This window comes from Takifugu flavidus, chromosome 8 (assembly GCF_003711565.1).
Source record: "Takifugu flavidus isolate HTHZ2018 chromosome 8, ASM371156v2, whole genome shotgun sequence".
Classification (NCBI taxonomy): domain Eukaryota; kingdom Metazoa; phylum Chordata; class Actinopteri; order Tetraodontiformes; family Tetraodontidae; genus Takifugu; species Takifugu flavidus.
The window spans coordinates 14246568-14267612 of record NC_079527.1 but is presented as its reverse complement, the minus strand read 5'-3'; the positions used below and the strand labels follow the sequence as shown (position 1 = coordinate 14267612).

The following is a 21045-nucleotide window of genomic DNA, read 5'->3' as shown; positions in this document are numbered from 1 at the left end:
GGAACAAAGGGTTCCCAGAGGGGGAATCTAAGCTGACCCATGCTGAACTCCCCACAACAATGACAGGCAGGAAGCATTTACATATGCTGACAGACTTGTCTCTTCCTCGGGTGGAGAGCCAGGCACTTCATTAAAGCAACATCAATACCTGCTGATAGAAAACGAGGAGTGGGCCCGCGCGCATCACTGTCTGCTCCCAGACGCTCCGCTGATGTGACACAGGCTTGTCACATCCAATTCTGAGGAAATGGACAGCCTTTATGATGAGGTGTGTGTGTGCGTGTGTGTGTGTGGATGGGAGGGATGCTGCCTGAACTGTGACTGTCTGCATGGTTTACCCACAAGCTGTTCACCTGAACATCAGCTGCCAGAATCTGTCAGCCTGCAGCTTCACCCGTGCACGTCCACGCGCCGCTCCGAGCGCAGCTTTATTTGCGGCGCCACAATAAACAGCGGCAGCTTTGGGGTTTTTTTTTTTTTTTTTTTTTCCTTTTTACACGTTCCAAGCAGGCGACGCGCCGCTTCCTGAGCTCTCCGGCATCAGAAATAAACAATCGGGCAAAGTCAAAGACAGGTGACAAATGTGCCGATTCAGCAGGAGCACCGGTGGCGTCTGTGCCGCCGCTGTGGGTTCGTTCTCTTATCCAGTTAAAGGGAGGCTAACTCCTCCTTCCCTTTGACACGCTGCTCATTTAGCTGAGAGGCACAGGGGTTGTTGGGGGGGGGGGGCACTCTGGGAGGTGTCGTCCTGAGCAGATGGAGCCCTCAGCCGTGTAGTAAGTCCTCACATGGCGGAGGAGACTGCAGGATCTCGCAGAACTTCCAGGTGGCCGCGGCCCCTCCTGACCAGCTGGAGGAGCGATGGGACCATCTGACACTCGCAGGAGAGCGATACACTTTTCTTTCCTGCTCTCTTTTGTCTCCACACACACACAAAAAAAAAAAAAAAAACCCGAACCAATCAAGGAATTCAGCTAATGGAGCTCGGGGAAAATCCTGTTGATTGCATTTAAATACGGGCATTTGCACGCGGGCTTCAGGTGGAAGGGAAACGGCGAATCTGCAGCATTGTGTGGAGTGATGAAGATTTCTCTCTCCTTTCGTCATCCGGCTGCGGTGCTTTTCTGTGCAGCTTGCACAAATTCGACAAATCCAAGTGAGAAAGTCCCATCTGTGCTTCTCCTCCGCTGCTCCTGAGCCCTGCAGGCTACGCAGGGCTAATTGTGGCCCCATTTTCCTTTCTTTATCTTTTTGTTTTTACTTAGTGTCGGGGTCAGGGAAGCTCCCAAGTGGCCAGCGGCAGGGGCAACAGCCATCAGCCCCTGCTGAGCATCAGTAATTAGAGCCCCCCTCCTGCCACAGGCCAGGGGACCTCTCCCTCTCCCCTCCTGGAGGTGAAGAGGGCATAGAGGAGGAACAGCTGCTGATGGGAAACCACTTTACTGTTCCCATGGATGACCAGCATCCCTCCATCCTCCTGTGAGCATGCACAGCAGCATGTTTGATGGAGATGGTGGGAGGCCAAAGGATGAGAGGGCGCTCGCGTAGATTTCACTGGTAATTGCTGTTGCGTGTATTTTCATGGATGAGTGCGTGAATGCGGTGACCTGCGGTATGTTCAAGCACCGCGTGAAATACATGTGAAATGGAAATGCACGGATGTTACATTGATGTCAGATGTACACAGTCAATAACAATGTGTATCCATTCCAGCAAAACTGTCATAATATTTAGATTTATTTTGATTTTGGAGTCTCAACTGGTCAAAAACGAGCAGTCAGGTCAAGAGGGCGGAGTGCTAGAGCCACCTTGTGGACAGAAGTGGGAATGACAGTCGTAAATTAAAAAAATAAGATAAAGGAAAGGAAAGATGAATAAAATGTTCCACAGAAAAAGAGCATAGTTTAACTAAAAACAAAGGCAGAAATCACTTGATAATGTTCAGTGTATGCAGAAAATAGCTTAGCAACTACGAGTTTCATCCTGAACGGCTCCAAACATGAGGTTTGACAAGAAACAGACCATCTGGTGATTATTGGAGCGCATTGGTCTCTTATCTGGATTCACACACGCACCATCAACAATTTCCCCTCTTTCAGGCTTTATTCTAAACTATAGAGCTCTATTTCACACAGGCGTGACATCGGCCTCTCCTGAATTCCAAACTTCCCGTCATAACGGACACACTGTGTTGCACAAGTCTCCCGACCTGAAGAATTTGTAAGTGTTAACCAGCGGGAACATGGTGACCGAGCCCACCAGAGACCCCGTCTGCGCCGCCGCTCCACACCAGACGAGGGCGCTGTGACTGCGGTCTCTCAGCATCACGCCCACCATTACTTTTACGTAAGTCAGCGTCCCGGTGAACAAGAGCCATGAGATCACCTGGAGAGGGCGAAAGAACAAAGGGAACAGAGGAGCTTATCTAAATGGATCATCTGGGATGGTGTAACAGCGTTTGTCGGTACCTTATCAACACCAGTGACACAGCACAGAGCAGAGTTGCTCAACACCGTTTTTCTCTACTAGATTAACTTTCCCTGAGGAAAACTCCCAGCAGTTCACTTACGATGATCACTTCTCCGACCACGGAGCCTTGAAGCAGAGGGCAGGGACTCAGCGCCGCCATGGCCATGTTATAGCTGCCAAAGCCTGTTCCCAGCACCAGCAGAGCACCCAGGAAGACCAGGGACCTGCAAACCACCGGGGTTTTAATCAGCCCGAGGGAGAGGAGATAACAGAACGAGCTCAGAACCCGGAGAGCAAAGTCCAGTCGCTCCCTCCTGCGGTTTTTAGGGGCATTTCAAACTTGACCTTTTACCTCTTTTGAAAGAACATTGCGACGGTGCAGGCGACGGGGTTGGCCACCGAGGACAGGGCGGCAGAGAGGTGATAGGCCCGGTTCCCGTAGGGCATGCAGGAGTAGGTCTGCACGGACGGCAGCAGGCCGTTGGTGGCGGCGTTGACCCACACCACCATCAAGTAGATGAAGGCGAGCTGGTAGCCCGAGTGCTGGGAGCCCGCCGGGTGACCTTTGCCCTCTGCTGGACCCTCAACGTCGCTTTGCAGAGCCTCTCCGTCAGTGGGGCCCGCTGGGTTGTCCAGGCCCGAGCTGACGGACGTGGCGGCGCCGGCCACCAGGGGGTCAGCGGACGAGTACGTGCGAGGGAGCTTTTTGAGGGCGATAAAAGCGGTCAGGCTGATGCTCATCATCGCCGCTAAGAGGAAGAAGAAGACCTCCGTTGAGAAGTTGGGGGGGAGGTAGACGGTCTGCAGGGGCGCCTCGCCGCCCGTTTGGTTCCCCGCCGTCTCGGAGGAGTTGACGCACTTGGCCATCCCCACGCCTTGCGCCAGGGCGATCACGCCGGGGATGAAGCCGCTGAGCCCCTCGCCGATAAAGTACGTGGTGACGTACTTGGCGGGGAGCCGCATCATGAAGGGCAGGAAGGTGACGGAGGAGGTGCAGTCCACCAGCGAGAGGAAGAAGGTGATGATGAAGAAGGCCGTGCTGCGCCGCCCGCCCGCCACCACCGTCGTCCGGTCCCAGAAGAAGGCCAGCAGGATGCAGGACACCACCCCGATGGAGAGGACGCAGTAGATGATGAGGTGCTCCTTGAGGCGGCCCGGGTACAGCTTGTGCATGAGGGTGACCAGCAGGGGGCCCAGGTTGGCCAGCTGGATGATGACGGTCAGGTAGGAGGGCAGCTCCCAGCCCTCCGGGAGGGTGTTGACGATGAGGGGCAGCTCCACCCACAGGCCGTTCACCGCCACCCAGGAGCCCAGGCCGAAGGCGCAGGCCAGCACGTGCACCAGCAGACCCATTCTGGAGCCGGATCAGCGCCAAGACAGTCCCGAGCGGAAGAAATCGTCAATCCGGCCTCCGCTGCGCGTCATACCTTCGGGTTTATCAAAAGAAATCGGTCACTTTCAGATCCGAACGGTTGAGCAATTATCAGATTTAATCCTTAAAATGCTCCAATAATCAGAAACAGACGTGTTGCTTCCTTAAAACGGAGGAAAAATAGGAAGCAAGTGTCGAGGTCAAGGTTTCTCATATCCGGTTCCTGTGCAGCTGCATCAGTGATCTCCGCAACAAATAGATCTAATAATGTTGGAATGGGCATTAAAAACTAATCTGTGATCCAAGAAAGGGGCTATTTTATGGCAATAACCAAGCAAATCCTTTCATCCTGAATGTTTGAGCTCCGCGTCTCCTTAAAGTTGAGTTTGACAGGAAACATCTCTTCATCTCGTCCCTCTTTCGTGCTTCCTTCTACATTAATTCTGAGATATATTTTAGGGTATTTTGGAGCGTGTTAAACAGACCACTTGTGACTCCTCAGCCAGTTTTCAGTCACCAGCTGTCAGGAGACGCGCTAATGACGCCCGTGGTCGCTCTGCAAATAGTTCCAAAACTCTGCTCTGAGGCCAGATCCTCATGTTGGAGGAGAAACCGATGAGCTGCTGTAAAGGTAAATATACTCACCCGTGTCTTCATCCCTGGAGCTGACGGACACGACGTGCTGTCATCTCGTGTACAAGTTAGTGACAGACTTCCTTCAACTGCTCCTGCCTTCTCTCACTGATGGGGATCACATGGCTGCTGGGTAGGTCAGAGTCCTCTCAGAGCAGGGAGCGCGCCTGCGCGCGTGCGCGCGAGAAACGGGGAAACTGTGCGCTCTTACTGCCCCCTGGTGGCCACACAGCGCTTGGACGACTATGGAACGAGTGCGTTCTGGTAAGGATCAGTCTTATCACACTTACACGCGAAAGGCAGCAGCAGGGGTCAGGGGTCATCCTTCCCTAATTATTAACGCCAACAATCTTCATGTCAGGACACCCTGAAAACATGACTACTAACCTTTTACAGCCGGTAATCTGGTGATCTTTGGGCCCATTATCAGGGCTGAAGGAGAGGTTTTGGCCTCCTCCCAGCTGGTTTTACTTCCAGAAAACTCACCTGAGGCTTAAAAAGTGTCAGATCAATATTTACCATTTCTTCTTCTCCTCTCGCCGAACTCGTTTTTCCACTTTATACCAACCCTCAGATGAAACGTCAGCAGGCTTTTCTCCTCAGCGAGGCGTAAATAGTGACGCTCTATTTAACCGTCGATGCACAAACGGCGACTAGAAAGTTCGCTGGGAAAAGCAACAACACGCCAACATCCCACCTGTAGGCTGATGTCATCGCGCCCGGCTGCCTGCGTCCGCCACGTGTGCTGCAACAGGAAGTGTCAATATTTGACGTTCCAACAGCGGGCGGGGGGGCCGATGTACACTCGTGCTCCTGAGGCCTTTTGTTTGCTTCGGTTCTGGGAAGTTTTCCTCGTGCACGTGAGCGGTCGCTGCTCCCGCAGCACCGTGCGCCGCCGCCGCCGCCCTGACGGATGTCGTGCGACACCCTGTCGCCCTGCGTGATTTCGGCGAACATCACAAGCGCCCGGGACACCGTCAGGTGTTTGCTTGTTCAATCCGACGTCCTTGTTTTTGTCAACAGCCGCCGAGAATTAAAAATAAACCCCTTTGATCCGATTTTATCCGAGAGGAAAAAAAACAACCGGCCCGATTGTCTTTCGTCTAAATTTGGTTCCGCCCGCTCGGTTTGTGCCGGAGGTCGTGATGGAACCGCCTCTGGCGCCGATCCCACCCGCCAATAACGGCTCGAAAAAGGTCGAAACGCACGTCACGAACAAAGAGGAATCCCAGAATTCCCATTTCCACCAGGAGCCGAGATCAAAGACGAGGAGCCAGACGATGGTGTTGGGCTCCAGCGACGCTGCCAGGAACCGGCCAATCAGAGGAGAGACGCCTTCAGCACAGCAGCTGCTAATTATCAACCCTTTATTTAGTTTATTTATAAATACAGTTTCATATGTACATTGTTAGTCTCCCAATCTGAAGACAACAGAAAGGCATCAAGGCATTAATCTGATATCTAAAACTCCACCAGCAGCGCACATCAAACCAACCACAACAAGTCAGAGGCAAGTGAAGAGAAATAAGTCCGTCTTTTCCCCACGTAAAGATTCACAATAAATCAATCAGGGAGAGAATAAGGCAATTAAAACGAACGCAGTTTGAACGCGGCGAGGCCGTTAAACCCGCACCTGTCGATCCTCTGGCGCCGAAAACGTCCTCAGGTGGAAATTAAGAGTTTTTCTGCACAATCCCGATCAAAAACAAGCCTTCCGGCCCACGGACGATGCCCAGAAGTATCTCAAAGCAGGAAAAAAAAAAAAAACAAGACAAATCCCGGCGGATACACAATATGGCTACGACCGAACGTATAAAGCACGTGGAACCAACGGGATGGGAGCCACTCACAATTCCTCATGTGATTCCAGAATCAACACAAATCCATCACATCTACTTCAGCCGCTGGGAAGATGAATTCAACTTTTCCGTCATTCCCAGCGGCTTCGACTAGGATTAACAAAAATACTCTTACTAGAAAATACTCTTATTGTTGTCAATGTGTCCAGATAAAGATGGTTGAAGTGGACCGCTCCACACCTAGACACAGAATCTTAAATGCTAAATCCCCCCCAGCTTCCCTTCCGACCCCCCCCCTCCACTTCCTGATGCGTCGGCGTTCCTTTTGGCAGCAGAAACAAACTGTCCTTAAACCATCTATCGCGCTCATATCGTCACAGAAAGCAGAAACATCCAGCAAAGCCATTAAAAAAAAAAACATTTTGGAATTTCACTGAAGATAATTAGAAGTGAACAGAGTAAATTCCTAAAGAGGCCTCAAGGGGGCGCAGTGGCGGGACAGCGCCCATTAATCAGCATATATTACACGAGCTGCTGCTGCTGCACACTGAAACGCTTCAACACTACAAGCACGGCGCGTCTGCGGCGCCCTAACGACCTGTGATGGATGTTCTACAGAATCAAGTATGAAGGACCTTTTTAAAAAAATAATATTAAACCATAGCAAAGGAGTTTGCCGCCAATTTAAAGTGTTTCTCTAATGAACCCAGAAGCTCCGGCGTCCCTGGAAGGAAGAAACTCGTGTTTTTGTGTATTACTCGCACGAGCCAGCATGCGCGTGCACGTGTTCCGACACCTGCGTCGACAACGGCGTTTTCGTCATGCATTTGATTAAAGGTGGCCTCTTTTTTTTTTTCTCTGTAGCCCCAAATTTTTAAACGCTTAAACACATTTTTTTTTTTTCTATAAAAGGAAGGCATTCTATCCTAATCAGGTGATTTAAGACGTAGCGTCGAGGGCCTCAAACTGCATAGTTATCAGCTGTACGAATGCATCTCCACGGGAAAAAAGCAAAACTCAATTGAACAGCCAGGAATATAGTAGCGTTACGCAATCAACTCAAGCGTCAGCCTTCAGCGAAGCCCTTGTAAGATCAGCGACTCTGCCAGAGACTCAGATGGAGGAAACACGGCTCACGGGGGCAACGGGGCGCTCTAAGCTCAGTTCTGGAAAACACTGCACACGCCGCTCCAGGACAAACAATCAAAAATACACCAGATGGACGAGCGCCCCCCGGTGGCTGGCCGCAGAAGGACAAGACGCCCTTGCTTCTCTGGCGTTTGTTTGAAACCAGGAGCTGAAGATGGTTCGCCGTTGCCCATTTTCACCAGGATTAAAGTCACACAGATGACGCAGTTATGCCGCGTTAGCATGTTAGCTTCTTTAGCTTGGCCCACGTTAAGGTTTGAGATCAACCGACTAACATCATCGCTCATTTCGCGTCCTGGTGGGAAGTTTCCTGCTGGCTTCAACTCTTCCAACACAATAATCTATAAAAACACGCCTGATTAGTAGCAGATTATGAGGACTGGAATCTAATCCCAGTGTGCAGCTGAGCAGTGATGTGCAAGAATTAAATGAATGTAACAGTAAATAACTCATTTGTTCTTTAGCTATTAATACCTAAGGCCTAAATCAGGCATCACGAACGTGACTAAAGAGTGATGTGACAGTAGCCGTGCTGTAGGTGGCGCCACCTCGCGTCTCTCCCTATAAAGAGGAGCTTTTTCCCGGGTGCGTGAACACCGTTACTCAATCGAAAATGGACGATGCGCTGGCACACACAGTTAAGGATATATTGCAGTTTGAACTGACGATCTTTGTGAGTGATGAAGGAAAACAGAGCCCTCTTCTTTGAAAAAAACAGACAAAATGTGCAAGACTTAAAGCTATGGCCTCGGGAATTGTTAAGTTTTCGTTCGATGGGTTACAGTTCGCGTGAGGCAAAAAAGGGGGGCGAGCTGGACGGAGCCAGCCTCTTCTGAGGTAGGGTTCAGTTAGCCCGCGGCTTTACTTGACTTTGTGAGCCCATTTCAGGTCGTCCGCTCTGGGCTTCTCTCCCGTCACGCCCTGGATCAGGTCCTCCAGGTTCCTCCAAAAGCCTATTTTCTCCAGAGGGTAGTTCAGCCAACCTGGCAGAGAAAGAAACAGGCCATGAAATGCCGCGTCTCCAGCCCCCTTCCCTGGCGCTCGGGAGGAAACGGACCTGTAGTTATGCAGAAATAGGTCTCGTGGGGGGAGACGTGGTGGATGCGGTGGTGCTTGCGGGGGAGGATGATGTGCCAGTCCTGCAGGAGCACCACCGGGGGAGGCAGCCCGAAGTACGTGTGCGACCACTTGTGAATCTGGTTGGTGAGCGTCACGAAGATGGCCAGTGCAAACAGGTAGCAGTACCAGGGGTAGATGTGGTAAATCTCCGCTGCGGGACGGAAGCAGAGAGGTGAGGTCGGCTCGTTAGCGTGGGTTTAAAGAAGCCGTTTAACATTCTGCTTAATTTAGCAGCAGCGTTCTGGGTGCTCGCGCCTGATGGCAGGAAGGACGGCAGGAGAGGCTCCTTAATGAGGCCGTGACCCTGTGAGGACAGCCCTGACGATAAATCTCCAGCAGGGGGGGGGGGGGGGGGGTCACCAAGGACGGCCAGTGCTGGGTGAATGCACCCTTCACCATCACACGTTAATGGGCTCCCAGGAGAACCACGGCAAAAACACACACACACACACACACACACACACACACACACACACACCACACACACACACACACACACACACACACACACACACACACACACACACCTCCTCTTGTCTTAGGCCCTAATTTCAAATATATCAACGTTTCTCAATAGCAGTTTCACTCAGTTTTATTGCATCAAATGTATGTATTGAAACTAAAATAATACCCAAAATGATACTGTCATTACTGTCATCCCAGTTCCAGCCACTAGAGGGCGGCGGTGTTGCTTTGTTTCACATGAGGTTTCATCATATAGACTGTATGTAAACATGCTTTGTATTTTTGTTTAATAAGAGTGTTTAAACAAGGTTTGGGTACATTACTGCCACCTACTGGTCTGGAGCAGCATAATTTCGTAATTGATCCGCATGGTGGGTTGTGACTATAAAAAAAAACCACTCCAGGTTCCCTCTGACCTTCATCAGGGTACTTCAGTAGCCCTCGAGTTGCATATCTCCATAGCAACAGATAGTGTGAAGGAGGACTGAGGCGGTGTGATTGCTGGTGTAAGATAATTAATAGTCTACTGACACAATTAAATATTGTAATACCCAGAAAGTAGAGCACCTAAAAACACGCCAGTTAGGCTCCCTTTTATTTAAATAAATAGAAAAGTCCATTTATCCCGCTCTGTCTCTGAAACATGGAAGGAAGCGTCAGTCAGAGAGACTCACCAGGCGAGAGGGTGAGGAAGTTGAAGGCCATGTTTGCCAGGGGGACGATGGTCAGCATGCAGTTGTCTCCGTTGGTCTCAATGAAATCGTGACGGGTGATGGCTGTGGGGTCGATGTGGTGCTCTCTGAACGGGCGTATGAAGGCCTGCAAGACGCCGCAGAAACGCACCCTTTAGACCGACGGGTTCAGCCGGGCGCAGACAGGAAGCGGGAGCCTCACCTTTCCAAAGACGGGCAGATCCACCGACCCCCAAGTGTCGGCCCCCCAGTGAACCAGTCCTGAAGCAAAGTCTGCGGTGAGGATCCCCGCCACTGGAAGCAGGGAGGAGACAAAGCTGAAGGACGAGGCAGGAGCGAGAGCCCGAGGCAGCGGTGGCACTTACAGATGCTCAGCAGGATGAACCACAGATGCCCCAGGTGGAAGTTGGCAAGTAGGTGAATGAAGTTGAAGGCCATGAGAGAAAAGCAGAGGATGACGCTGATCCATTCTTGACATCGTTTGCCTGGAAGACACAGAAAAAAAACCCACCAGGATCCAGATGAGCACCTGCACTCGACTCGTCCTGGTTTCCAGTCAAAATAAACGTTCATTTTAGCAACAACGGATTAGCAACAGATACGTTTGGTTCCCGTCCGATGGGGGATCTTCAGCGTCTTGGTACCAGTTCTCCGACACGCCTTAAACTGCCCGTCATGATAAAAAGGCGAGCCGCCATTCGGGCTCGCGAGGATGAACCCAGGAGACCCAACAAGCCCTTCAGAGCTCCGAAAGTCATCGTGGACATGGACCACCAGCGCTTCCTTCAGACATTTGTCCCGGTTCTTTTCTCTTTTGTCCCTCTGCCACGTTCTGGGATGAGTGGTGTGACGGACCGCCGCGCTCTCGACAGTCCGCCGTTGTCTCGGCACCCACGTTTGTTGTGGGTCGGACCAGCTTATCGCCGCCTTAGCAGCTCCCAGCGTCTGTCTGAAAGGTCACGGGGAGAGATGATGCATCTCCGGGTCGCAGCAGCTGGTGAACTTTACCTGATGTGATGATCCAAACCAAGAAGTTGGTAACGCGTTAGCACCGGCTCCTCTGTGCCGGAGCGGTACTGCTTGTAAAACCTGTCTGAATCTTACAGCCTGGGGGAGATTATAGATTATAGTACTATGCCCCACGGCATCAAAAGAACCGTCAAAGCCGTCGTGATCGGGGTCAGGGTCCGATATTCCTGCAGGGACTCTTTATGCTACTCATGTTGGACCTTCAAACCTCTGCCACGGTCCAGAAATCCCAAATCATCCATTTTTGGGTGAGGCATTCGCCTCTTTTGTGCGACGCTGACTTGGCGACAAGCGTGTTTAACCAAAGGTCACAGCTGCGGCTTCATGAGGCTCCGGAGCCTGAAGCAGCCGCAGAGGATCCTTCGGAACCTCCGCCCGATGCTCCAAATGTCAAAGGAAAACAGCAAATTTGGCCAATCTCACATGACTTATCTTGTGCAACAACAAAAGTACGACAGGGGCCAACGGGGCTGCTGCCGGTTCTCCCGCCTCGTTTATCGGTCCCGGCGGTTCGGTCGGGTGATTCTGCAGCATATTTTCCGTTTGTCACTTGGTAACAACGTTACGAAAACACTGTCGTTGTGTCACGCCGCTCATGGACACTTAAGCCGGAGAACAAATCGCACGACGGAGCTGGAGAGCGACTCACCTGGTGAGTATAAACTGGCCAGTTCCCTGGCACCGGCGTGGTGCTGACCCCATCTTACTATACTCCGGCCCGGTCCCTGCGGCTCTGGGTTCGTCGCTTCCGCTCCACCGCCGTTCTCTTCAAGCATACTCGCCATTTCTCCACTGTGGGCCCGGCCCCTTCAGCCTCACCGCTCTCAGCCAGCCAGGAACCAACGGACTCACCAACTTCTCAGCCCACAGTCACCGCGGCGACCTTTAGCCAATCAGGTACGAGCCGGTGAGAGCACTGACCAATGAGCAGCCGCAAAAGTGCTCCGCAGACGGTGAAGCGACCAATGAGGTTCGAGAGAGGAAAGACCGCATTTGTCGACCCCACCCGTCGTGTCGACGGCGTGGGCCGCCTTCTTAGGTGTTCGGCAGGGGGCGCTGTGGTCCCGCCATCGACCGATACATGATCTGGAACACGTAATCAGAGTCGTCACGCAACAATCTGACAACTCGGAAATTCTCAAGTTTAGCGAGGTTCAGGCGTTCTTGGGTAAATTTACTCGGTTATATCCTGCCAAAGATGGCCTGCTCTTAGCTTTCTGTAACTCCAGATGGCAATTTGTTCTTAAGATTGACAAAATAAAACATTTTAAAATGTTGATACAGTATCATTCAAGAGCTTTTGACTAAACAACGAACACATGTATTTTTAAAAAAAACAGGGGCAGGAGTGTTTATACGGGCATTAAATGAAGTTCTGCTGACAGGTCCCACTTCCCTGTGAACCATGTGAACTCTACGTGCTGAGGCGCAAGTTTGTTTTTTACCCACAGTCCTTTGCGCTCCGCGTAATGTAGTTCCACGTTTACGACGCCAGGTGGCAGCGTTTCTCCATAATGTGGATTCAATCTGAACATTAAACAAGCTCCTAGTTTGTCCGTAGAAAAGAGTTGACTTTAATGGAAAATCACAGAGATTTGCTTAGAAACCGAAATTCACTTTTACGTGAATACATCCAAGGTAGTTTTCTCTGTCAACTGGACTGGGTACGTGAATACATGTAAGCACAAGGTGGCATCACTAGGTTTATAATACCCACAAAAGAGAAACCAAGGCATTTTGGTTAGTGACGGCCTGAATGAATACAAACATTTAAAACTTCTCAAGATGTGACTGTTGTCTTGGGAAACGTGTTTGATCCATTTTAGACAAACTATAAGTTATCTAAATCCATGATGTAATGTGCGTATCAATTATTGCCCCGTTATCCCCTGTTACCAGTCATCACGACGAACATCTTGAACGATTTTCCCAATATTTCTAATTTAATTAAATCATGACGAATTTTTTGTTTGAGCACACGCTAAAAACATTTGTCAAAACATCCCCCAGACAGGAGGGTCAGACTACCTTCCAGCGTGTGCTGGAGATGATGCATCATCTCTCACGGTTTCATAATAACAAAACTCTTAATGAGCCCGCTTCAAACCCGTCTGTCTGCCTGTCTGCCTGTCTGCCTGTCTGCCTGCCTGCCTGTCTGTCTGCCTGCCTCCATATCTGTCTGTGAGGAAACATTTGTCCGGAGATACGTTCAGACCTGCGTTCTTCTTTGCTGGTGCAGATGTGACGCATGTTGACAAACAACCCCCGGAGGTTTATTTAATATTAATATTATTACTATTGCTGTATTTATTATTGATGTTATTGTTGTTGTTGTTACGATGATGATGATGATGATGATGATGATGATAATGATGGTTTGTGGTGTCCAGAGACGCGGCTGAAAGCGGGAAATGTTCTGTTCACGCATCTCTCTCTCTCTCCAAGTGCGTTTGTTGCGCGTCACGCTCACCTGCTCGAAACTCCGCCCACCCTTTTTTTATTAAACCCCTTGAGACAGGAAGACCTGTCAATTCCTCGCTGTCTTCACGGTCTGTACGAAGTGCGACCAGTTTCGCAACCGGGACAAGTGAAGCAGACAGAACTCGGGCCACCGCGGGTCTCCGATGCTCCTGCAATCCGGCGGGTGTTAAGATCCATGGAAGTGGCCGGCTTCTACGACGAGGGCAGCTTTGCTATCCACAGTAGAGACAGCATTATCAGTCCCATCAGCTCACACCGGAGGCTCGGTGACTCGATGACGGAGCTGGGCATAGAGGAGCGGGAGAGAGCGATCGACTTCAGTTTTTACTTGGAATCCGGTTTGTACTACCCGCAGCACCAGCAGCACCAACAGGGGGACGTTTTCCCACATCTGGTGGCGGAGAATAAGATCAAGAAAGTTGCAGCTTTGCAGAACTACAAGAACTACTCCCTGTTGAACGAACTGGAGACCAGTCATTGCGACAACTTGAGGGACCCCCGGGAGCCCTACGCGCTCGGCTACAACGAGCTGCAGGAGACCCGTGTGGACAGCGTGCTCAGCCCTGAACTGGTCGGGGGCCGCTACGGGGCCCCTGGAGCTCCCGTCACCGCTGCTGTTCCACCGGACGACTGCCGGGAAGACGTAAAGATGGAGAACGGCTCCTCTGGCTTCGACATGAGGTACCTCCATTACCAGTCCACCAGCGGGAGTCTGGGAAACATCTCCACCGCGTCCTCGACCTGCTCCAGCCCGCCTGGCACACCTGCGCCCTCGGGGAAAAGCAGGTCACCGTCGCGGCTCGGCGGCAAAATGTCCAGCGGGAAAGCCAAGAAGCGGCTGGACAAGGACAGTGAGGAGTACAGGATACGGCGGGAGAGGAACAACCTCGCCGTGAGGAAGAGCAGGGACAAGGCAAAAATGCGCAACTTGGAGACGCAGCACAAAGTGCTGGAACTGGCTGCGGAGAACGACCGTTTACAGAAGCGCGTGGAGCAGCTGTCCAGAGAGCTGGCCACCCTGCGCAACCTGCTCTCCGCCACCGGCCAGTGTTGAGCCCCCCGCCCCCCCTTCCGCCCCGGGGGCGTCGGAACAAACGGTACGCGTGCGACCACCAGTTTACAAGGACACTTTGAACGGGACTGAAGTCATGGATGCATGGATTGCGCAATCATTCACGGTTCTTCACACGTCGCCGTCGCTTTATCCCACCTGTAATTTCGTGTATGCAGTATTTCTGTGACAGGTTTTACATTTGTACATTTCGTGTATCTGGATTCTGTGGTTGTCAAGGGAAGAGTTGTGCTGCAGTGAAATGATGCAACTCCTTGTAATAGTATTGGCAATGAATGAAATAAGTCTAATTATTTAATATTAAACGGGAAAATGCTTTAATTGTACTTGATATTTTATTGAATTAAAAAGATTTCTACTTTGTTTAAAGAACTGCTGTTGTTTTCCTTCTTTTTTGTGCTCTTTTGAAGCAGCCTCAGACAGACACGACGCCTCTCATGACATTTGCATGTATGTAGGCCGGAGAGCCGCCGCAGACATCCGCAGCCTCCGTTCGGGACCATTTCGAAAGAGAAATCGATGTTTTGAGGAACACTTCTGCAGACTGATCCGGGATTCATGCAGGAAAATGTCATTTCAACTCAAACGCGGCTTTGGGTGGGTGGGGGGGTAAATCAGTGGTCAAAGGTTGACAGGACAGACGCAAGCTGCACTCTGACATTGTTTGCTTATTGATTTGGCAGAAAAGTCCTGATATCAGGAAATATCTCGCACAATTTCGGCCTAAAATGATACTGCTGAGGGCAGCAAAAGAGACGGGCAGGAGGGGGGAGCTGCGCCTAAAATTTAGCTTTATCTTTAGCACACAGCTCTGTCAATAGTCTGCTGGGTCCACTGGCCCACAGAGGGGTTCAAGGTTGCATAAAAATTAATCAGCAACTAACCCGTCACCACTTCAGGTCTCGCTCCGTCGGCCCAGACCTGAGAGTCAGCAGTGGGGGGGGGGGGCTCAGAAATGGGAGTAAAGGAGGAGTTTGTGTGAGAGATAAGGGGGACAATCGCTGTGCTGGAATTCAACCTGAGCCTGCACGTTAGCACGCGCGCCCTGCCAAGCCTATCGGAGCCGGTCAGAAAGGATCACGCCGGGGTTCGTGTGGGACCCGTGAGCGGTTGCAGAGATACCTCTGTCGGTGCATGTCAGCGGGGGGGGGGGGGAGAGTTCTTTAGCTCCAAAATATCAGAAATGATGTGTTGCTGTGTTCTTTGGCTGGGGGAGATGACATTTTGAGTTTCAACACACCCTCTCATGGAACACTTCAGCTTTTAACTCTTGTGCAATATCCTCCCTTTCCAACACATCATCAGTTGAAGAATGCTACACCCACATCAGAATAAGACATTGTTATTGTGCGAGTGTGAAACAATGCACGAGCACGAGCCCGGGCCCGGATGGAGAGCCGGCTGGGGCAGAAGTGGCTGCTGAGGGGGTCCCCTGCTGCTCTCCTCCGGCCGGATCCCTCGGCGAGCGCGGCCGCGGCTCCGTCCAAACATTCTGGGCATTTTTTCTCTCCCCCTCTGCGATGGGCCCTGGCGGAGACCCGCGTCCCTCCCTGGAGCCGGCTCACGGGAGGAGGGAGGGAAATTCCCACAGAGGATGACCTCCTTTCTTCGAGGCCGGGCCCGGCCCCCTTTTTTCCTAGTGTTACCGTCAGTGGGCAGTGACTGTCCGTAAACTCCCGCTTGCATCACACCACAGCCTCCCAAAAAACTCCACTGACACACACACTCACCTGTCCCCCCCCCCACACACACACATCCCTCCAGTTTGGACCAGTTGTTGAGAAACGGAAGGATTTTTCATGACTCATGTTCTTTTTTTGACGTTTTCCTGCCCCCCTTTGATTGATTCAGCACTATTTGCTTTGGCCGCACCAGAGAAGCAGCAGACAGGTTTTTAATCACCCCCCCCCACACCCCCGTCCTCTGGAAGCACACCTGCCACATCACCGGTGGCTGCGCTGACACCCTGCTCATGGTTTCATTGGTCAAACAACGTCGCCTATTTGCTTTGATCACGGCTTTTTTTAAATGAGTTTTTTTAATCGGCTAAATTTACGAAACTCACTGGCACCGCTGGGTTGATGCAACCGGCCGATAAGGGTAACGACCCCCTGACAGGCACTGCGAAATCCCAACAAACCTGCTAAAAATACACGAGCCCGCCATATTTCACGAGAAACAAGATACAGATATTCCTTATCGCCGACGCCAAGTGCGGCGAGCCAGTGGTGCTTGGCCACGGTTGGACCGGCCCCCGCTGCTTCCACCCAGGGCGTCTTTCTGTCTGGTTTAAGACCTCAAGTTGTTAAGATTTGAAATTTTCCACCTGATTTTAATCAAAACAGAGCAACAAAAGCATCACAAACATGTTTCCCGTTCAGCTACGTGGAAAGTGCTCCATCAAGTACCCGTCGAGCATATCTGGAGTACCTCAAGGCTCTGTTCTGGGCCCCCCCCCCTTTTATTTTTTTTGTTTTTTGTTTTTCCCTCCTTTTCTGAAATGTGTTCACTGACCAGTGCTGCTGAAAGAATCCATCTGGAGTTATGCTAAATATCCCAGCAGCTGCCGGTGGCACCACCGGGCATGAAATTCTAAGAAGCCGAACCGGGTTTTAGAATTTGCACCGACTTTTGTCCTCATCGAACTTCAACCTGCAGATGATCTCGGCCAGAAAGTTGTGGAAAACCTCACAGTTGTTTTCGTGCTGCATGATTAAAAGCCTCACACGCCCTGTTTGCTCGGAGGTTAGCAGGCTTAAGCAAAGCCGGGGCCAAATACTCAGGGTGTCTGGAGGCCAAACTTTACTTCATTTCTTGTTTTTCATCTCCGGGCCCGATTGTAAAATTCAACGTCGCCGTTTTTCGACACTGTGAGTTTGCAGGTTTTATCGCAGTCGCTCCCATGAGCAGGAGGGACGGCCGGATGTCCGGGCGGCGTTAACGGGAAGTCAGATCGCCTGACCTCCAGTAAACGAACCAGAACATGATCTGTCTTGTAGTGCACCGAGATTTCGACACAGCCTGTTCACTTCTGCTATTTTGCTGAAGATGACTGTGAAAATACACAACTGACACACAACAGTCACTTGCGGTCACTACATAGCAAGTATCCCTGCCTTTGTCTTGTGTAACACCGTGCCGGCCTTGCAAAACAACTCTGCTCTTCATTATTCTCCCAACCAAAAACTGGCCACGGTGCGTTCAGGTGCGAGCTCGAAAAAGAATTAATTAACTTAATACGCGTTTCTGAAAATCCACCAATTCACATAAAGTGAAATGATTCTGTCATCGACCGAGTGAAAACAGTTTTCAATAATGTCCAAGAACACCTGTAATTATGTACACACACACACACACACACCAAAATCTGGTGGCGATCAGATAAGCCGTTCAGGTCCACCCTGTTTTTGATAAATGACTCGTTGTCATGACAATTACGGAAGATGAAAATGCTCTGTCATCGTACTGGGTGGATCAGGTGATTTTCAGTTTCTTTATCGCTCTTGTTCATGTGAAAACAAACCCGAGTTGAATTCGTCCACGAGGTCGACTTTGACTGAGGCCCTTAATCGCCGAGTTACCATGGTTACCCAATGACCTTATTCAATGAAATCAAAATGTTAATAGTGAACTTTTGACTCAATAGTACGTCAATCAGCAGCCATGAGTGGGAGTTTCCAGGTTCCGTGTTGGTTAAGAGCAGCAGTGGGAAGCCTAGTGGCCAACTGCGGTACTGCAGTGACACCACTCTGGGGCCTGGGGGGCCCTCTGCCCCCCCCAGAGGACAGGTCACCAGTGGGGTTGGCAGATCCAGCGAGAATGTCTACATTTGCCCGATGTGCCGTCTCAATCCTGTCTTCTATCGTTATAAAGGCTGTGCTAATGTTGCTAACGTTAACAAAGAGGAGTTGCCGCTTTTATCCCCCAAACATTTTACGGCCCAGTCAAGTTTATGCTTCTGACTTTGTGGCGACGTTGTTGGGAATCATAAGAAGGCCTTTTAGGATTAGCAGCATCTGTAGCAGAAGCTCAAATGCTACTAAAATGCTAACAATGGTCTTAGCGTCATTCCTAGCTGTAAAGTAATAGAAAGCAACACAAATCACACAATATGTGTGTGTGTGTGTGTGTGTGTGTGTGTAGGATTTTAGCGGCAGTTAAAAACGACTGTTTATGTCCCCGCAAACCTTTAATCCAGTAATTATTTTGGTTATTACCCTTTTCTCTCCTCCTTCACCTGCAGCATTTCTCTACGGCTCCCGGAAGGTCGGTACGCTGACTTAAGCGGAAACACAATGCAATCGTTTGCACATAAAGGTTTGTTCCTGTGGCAACATCCTGTCTTCACACTCGCCCTCGTCCCCGTGAGCCGCTCGGCCCGAGACGGCGCCCCTTCAAATCAGCCGTGACGCCCTCACCTGCAGCAGGTGGACCTGTGAAAGAGCTCCACGACAGGCGTGTTTGGGGAGGTTTGCTTAAGGCCTGTGGCGTCAGAACAGACGTGTGTGGAGGTTAAATATTAAATCTGTTCTCCTCGAGCTTCAAGTTACATTTTCTTGAGGTCAAAAGTCACAGGAAATAAGTCATTTTGGATCGACTTCAGTGTTGCAGTGAAATGGGCACCCAGCTCAGAATCCAGCAATACAGAAAGTTACCGTGGTCACTCTGTTCCTCAATGTTCTCCTCTAAAACTTTCCTAGATTACTAGACGAGGTGATTAAACCGGCTATGTCGCACCATCGCCAAGTATCATTTGAGTTTTATGGAAGTGAGAGTCTGCTTAGACACAAAGAACGGGAAGAATATTTACTGTAAACTGCCCTCATCCATTAAACCAAAGGACATATGAGCATTTGCAGACGACGCCTCATTATTCAAAAATCTCCTCTGCCTCCAAGATACACCCGCAGTAATGCTAAGAGGGGCTAGTGCTGCAGAAGTGCTGCAGCCAGAAATTCAAGCAAATCCAGAGCGGTCAGCCGGTTTTACCGACCCGCCCTGGCTTCACGCCGCGACGAGGAGTTATTTTCAAATTTTCTTTCATTTGTGTTCTCGACATCCAGCCTTGTTGCCTCCTGATCGCTGGTGTCAGCTGGGCTGCTAACTGAGCTCAAAGCTGCTTGTTATTACGGCAAATAATAAATGAAAGGAGGGAAATCAATCACACACACACACACACACAGAATCCTGAAATGAAAGTGACTGTGGTGCATTTGATTCATTTTAAAGCTAGCAATCATGTTCTGTTAATAGTGATAGCATTTAAGCTAACAGTATTAATGAATTAACGTTGTACTGCAGTACCTGATTACAGGAACTTTGCTGCATTCTAATATTAAGTTCAGGATCGATATGAGTTTAGACGGGAGGATGAGACGAATCAGAGTGTGCGAGCTGCTTTCCTCAGATCTTGTGTGGACTTGCAGACAGCCTGGGGGAGAGTTAAGAGAATCAAAACCGCAGCAGAGTAAATCAGTAACGTGTTGAGTAAATCAGCAGCCATGCGTGAAATCACAGAGTCCTGTGTGGGCTTTGACATGTATGGGTTTCTCAACAGGAAGTAAGGTGTGCAGCCAGCAGCCACAGAAAGACTCTCCGCCCGCGCCGATGTGACGGGCCTCACGTTGTCCGCTCCTGACCTTTGACCCTCCCACCGCAGCTCCGTCACGCGCTCGGCAGCGCATCAGTGAAACCGCACTCTCCCCTCCGACGACGCCAAATCAATCTGTTTTTCTCTTCTTCTTCTTTTTTTCCCTCCGCAGTTGTGGTGACAAACAAGCGAAGACGGCGCCGCGGTGAAACGGACAGGTCGGTCAGCTCTGCGTGCACGTGGACCAAACGCCCAACGTCATCGCTCGGCTACGTCTGATCCAGAGGAAGGATGCGGGAGTTTTGAAGCGCACCAGTGGGGGAAACACCAGCCCCGACCTCTCAGCATTTTAGAATATGACCTACATGTTTGTTGCAGTCGAGGTATCGGTGTGTGTGTGTGTGCGTGTGTGTGCGCGTGTGTGTGTGTGCGTATGACGGTTGGTCCTTAACAGCAGCAGCCAGGGGGGACAGGAACAGGAAGAGGAAATGCTCATGGGTAAGAGCCGCTACAGACGTAACCAGAGACAGATACACTGCAACAACAACGCGGTGGCTTTGCATAACAGACCCAAACAATCGCGTTACCAGGTCAGTAAAGGTGAACTGTGAGGCTCCGGCAACGTAGCACCGGTGGAGGTAAACAACCTCCTGAAAAATAGATAAAGGCCCAGTTTTACTCAGGCCTGAGGTTTAACTGCCGAGTGCCTGTTTGAGCAATGTTGGATAAAAAACATGTTTTTGTTGGATTCAATTAAATGAGCTCTAGATGGGTACTCAGATACCATTTATCCCAGCATAACCAGTGAAATGATCCCCTCGATCCACTATAACCAGTCCATTTATCCCCCATCCACTATAGCCAGTCAATTATCTCCTCTATCCCAGTATAACCAGTCAATTATCTCCTCTATCCCAGTATAACCAGTGCATTTAGCCCCTCTGTCCCAGTATAACCAGTGCATTTAGCCCCTCTGTCCCAGTATAACCAGTGCATTTAGCCCCTCTATCCCAGTATAACCAGTGCATTTAGCCCCTCTGTCCCAGTAGAACCAGTGCATTTAGCCCCTCTACCCCATTATAACCAGTCATTTATCCACTCTGCCCCAGTAAAACTAGTGCATTTATCCCCTCTGCCCCAGTATAACCAGTCATTTAGCCCCTCCCCCCAGTATA

At 50.6% G+C, this 21045-nt stretch overlaps 3 protein-coding genes across 3 annotated transcripts; 1 reads left to right on the top strand and 2 right to left on the bottom strand.

The window, feature by feature from the left end:
- Window positions 1-1719: 1719 nt before the first annotated feature.
- slc52a3 (solute carrier family 52 member 3) lies at window positions 1720-3822 on the bottom strand. Its single transcript, XM_057040385.1, has 3 exons — window positions 2822-3822; window positions 2570-2693; window positions 1720-2385 (listed from the first exon to the last, which is right to left on the bottom strand). The coding sequence occupies exons 1-3, from the start codon at window positions 3820-3822 to the stop codon at window positions 2173-2175; spliced, it is 1338 nt and encodes a 445-aa protein (XP_056896365.1). The 3' UTR covers window positions 1720-2172.
- A 2002-nt stretch (window positions 3823-5824) lies between these two features.
- peds1 (plasmanylethanolamine desaturase 1) lies at window positions 5825-11593 on the bottom strand. The gene is made up of 6 exons (XM_057040386.1): window positions 11377-11593; window positions 10064-10183; window positions 9901-9992; window positions 9681-9825; window positions 8480-8692; window positions 5825-8405 (listed from the first exon to the last, which is right to left on the bottom strand). Exons 1-6 carry the CDS (start codon window positions 11510-11512, stop codon window positions 8284-8286), a joined length of 828 nt encoding a protein of 275 aa, XP_056896366.1. The 5' UTR covers window positions 11513-11593; the 3' UTR covers window positions 5825-8283.
- Window positions 11594-13248: 1655 nt separating this feature from the next.
- Window positions 13249-14652, top strand: cebpb (CCAAT enhancer binding protein beta). Its single transcript, XM_057040387.1, has one exon. The coding sequence runs from the start codon at window positions 13384-13386 to the stop codon at window positions 14260-14262; it is 879 nt and encodes a 292-aa protein (XP_056896367.1). The 5' UTR covers window positions 13249-13383; the 3' UTR covers window positions 14263-14652.
- The last annotated feature ends 6393 nt before the right edge of the window (window positions 14653-21045 follow it).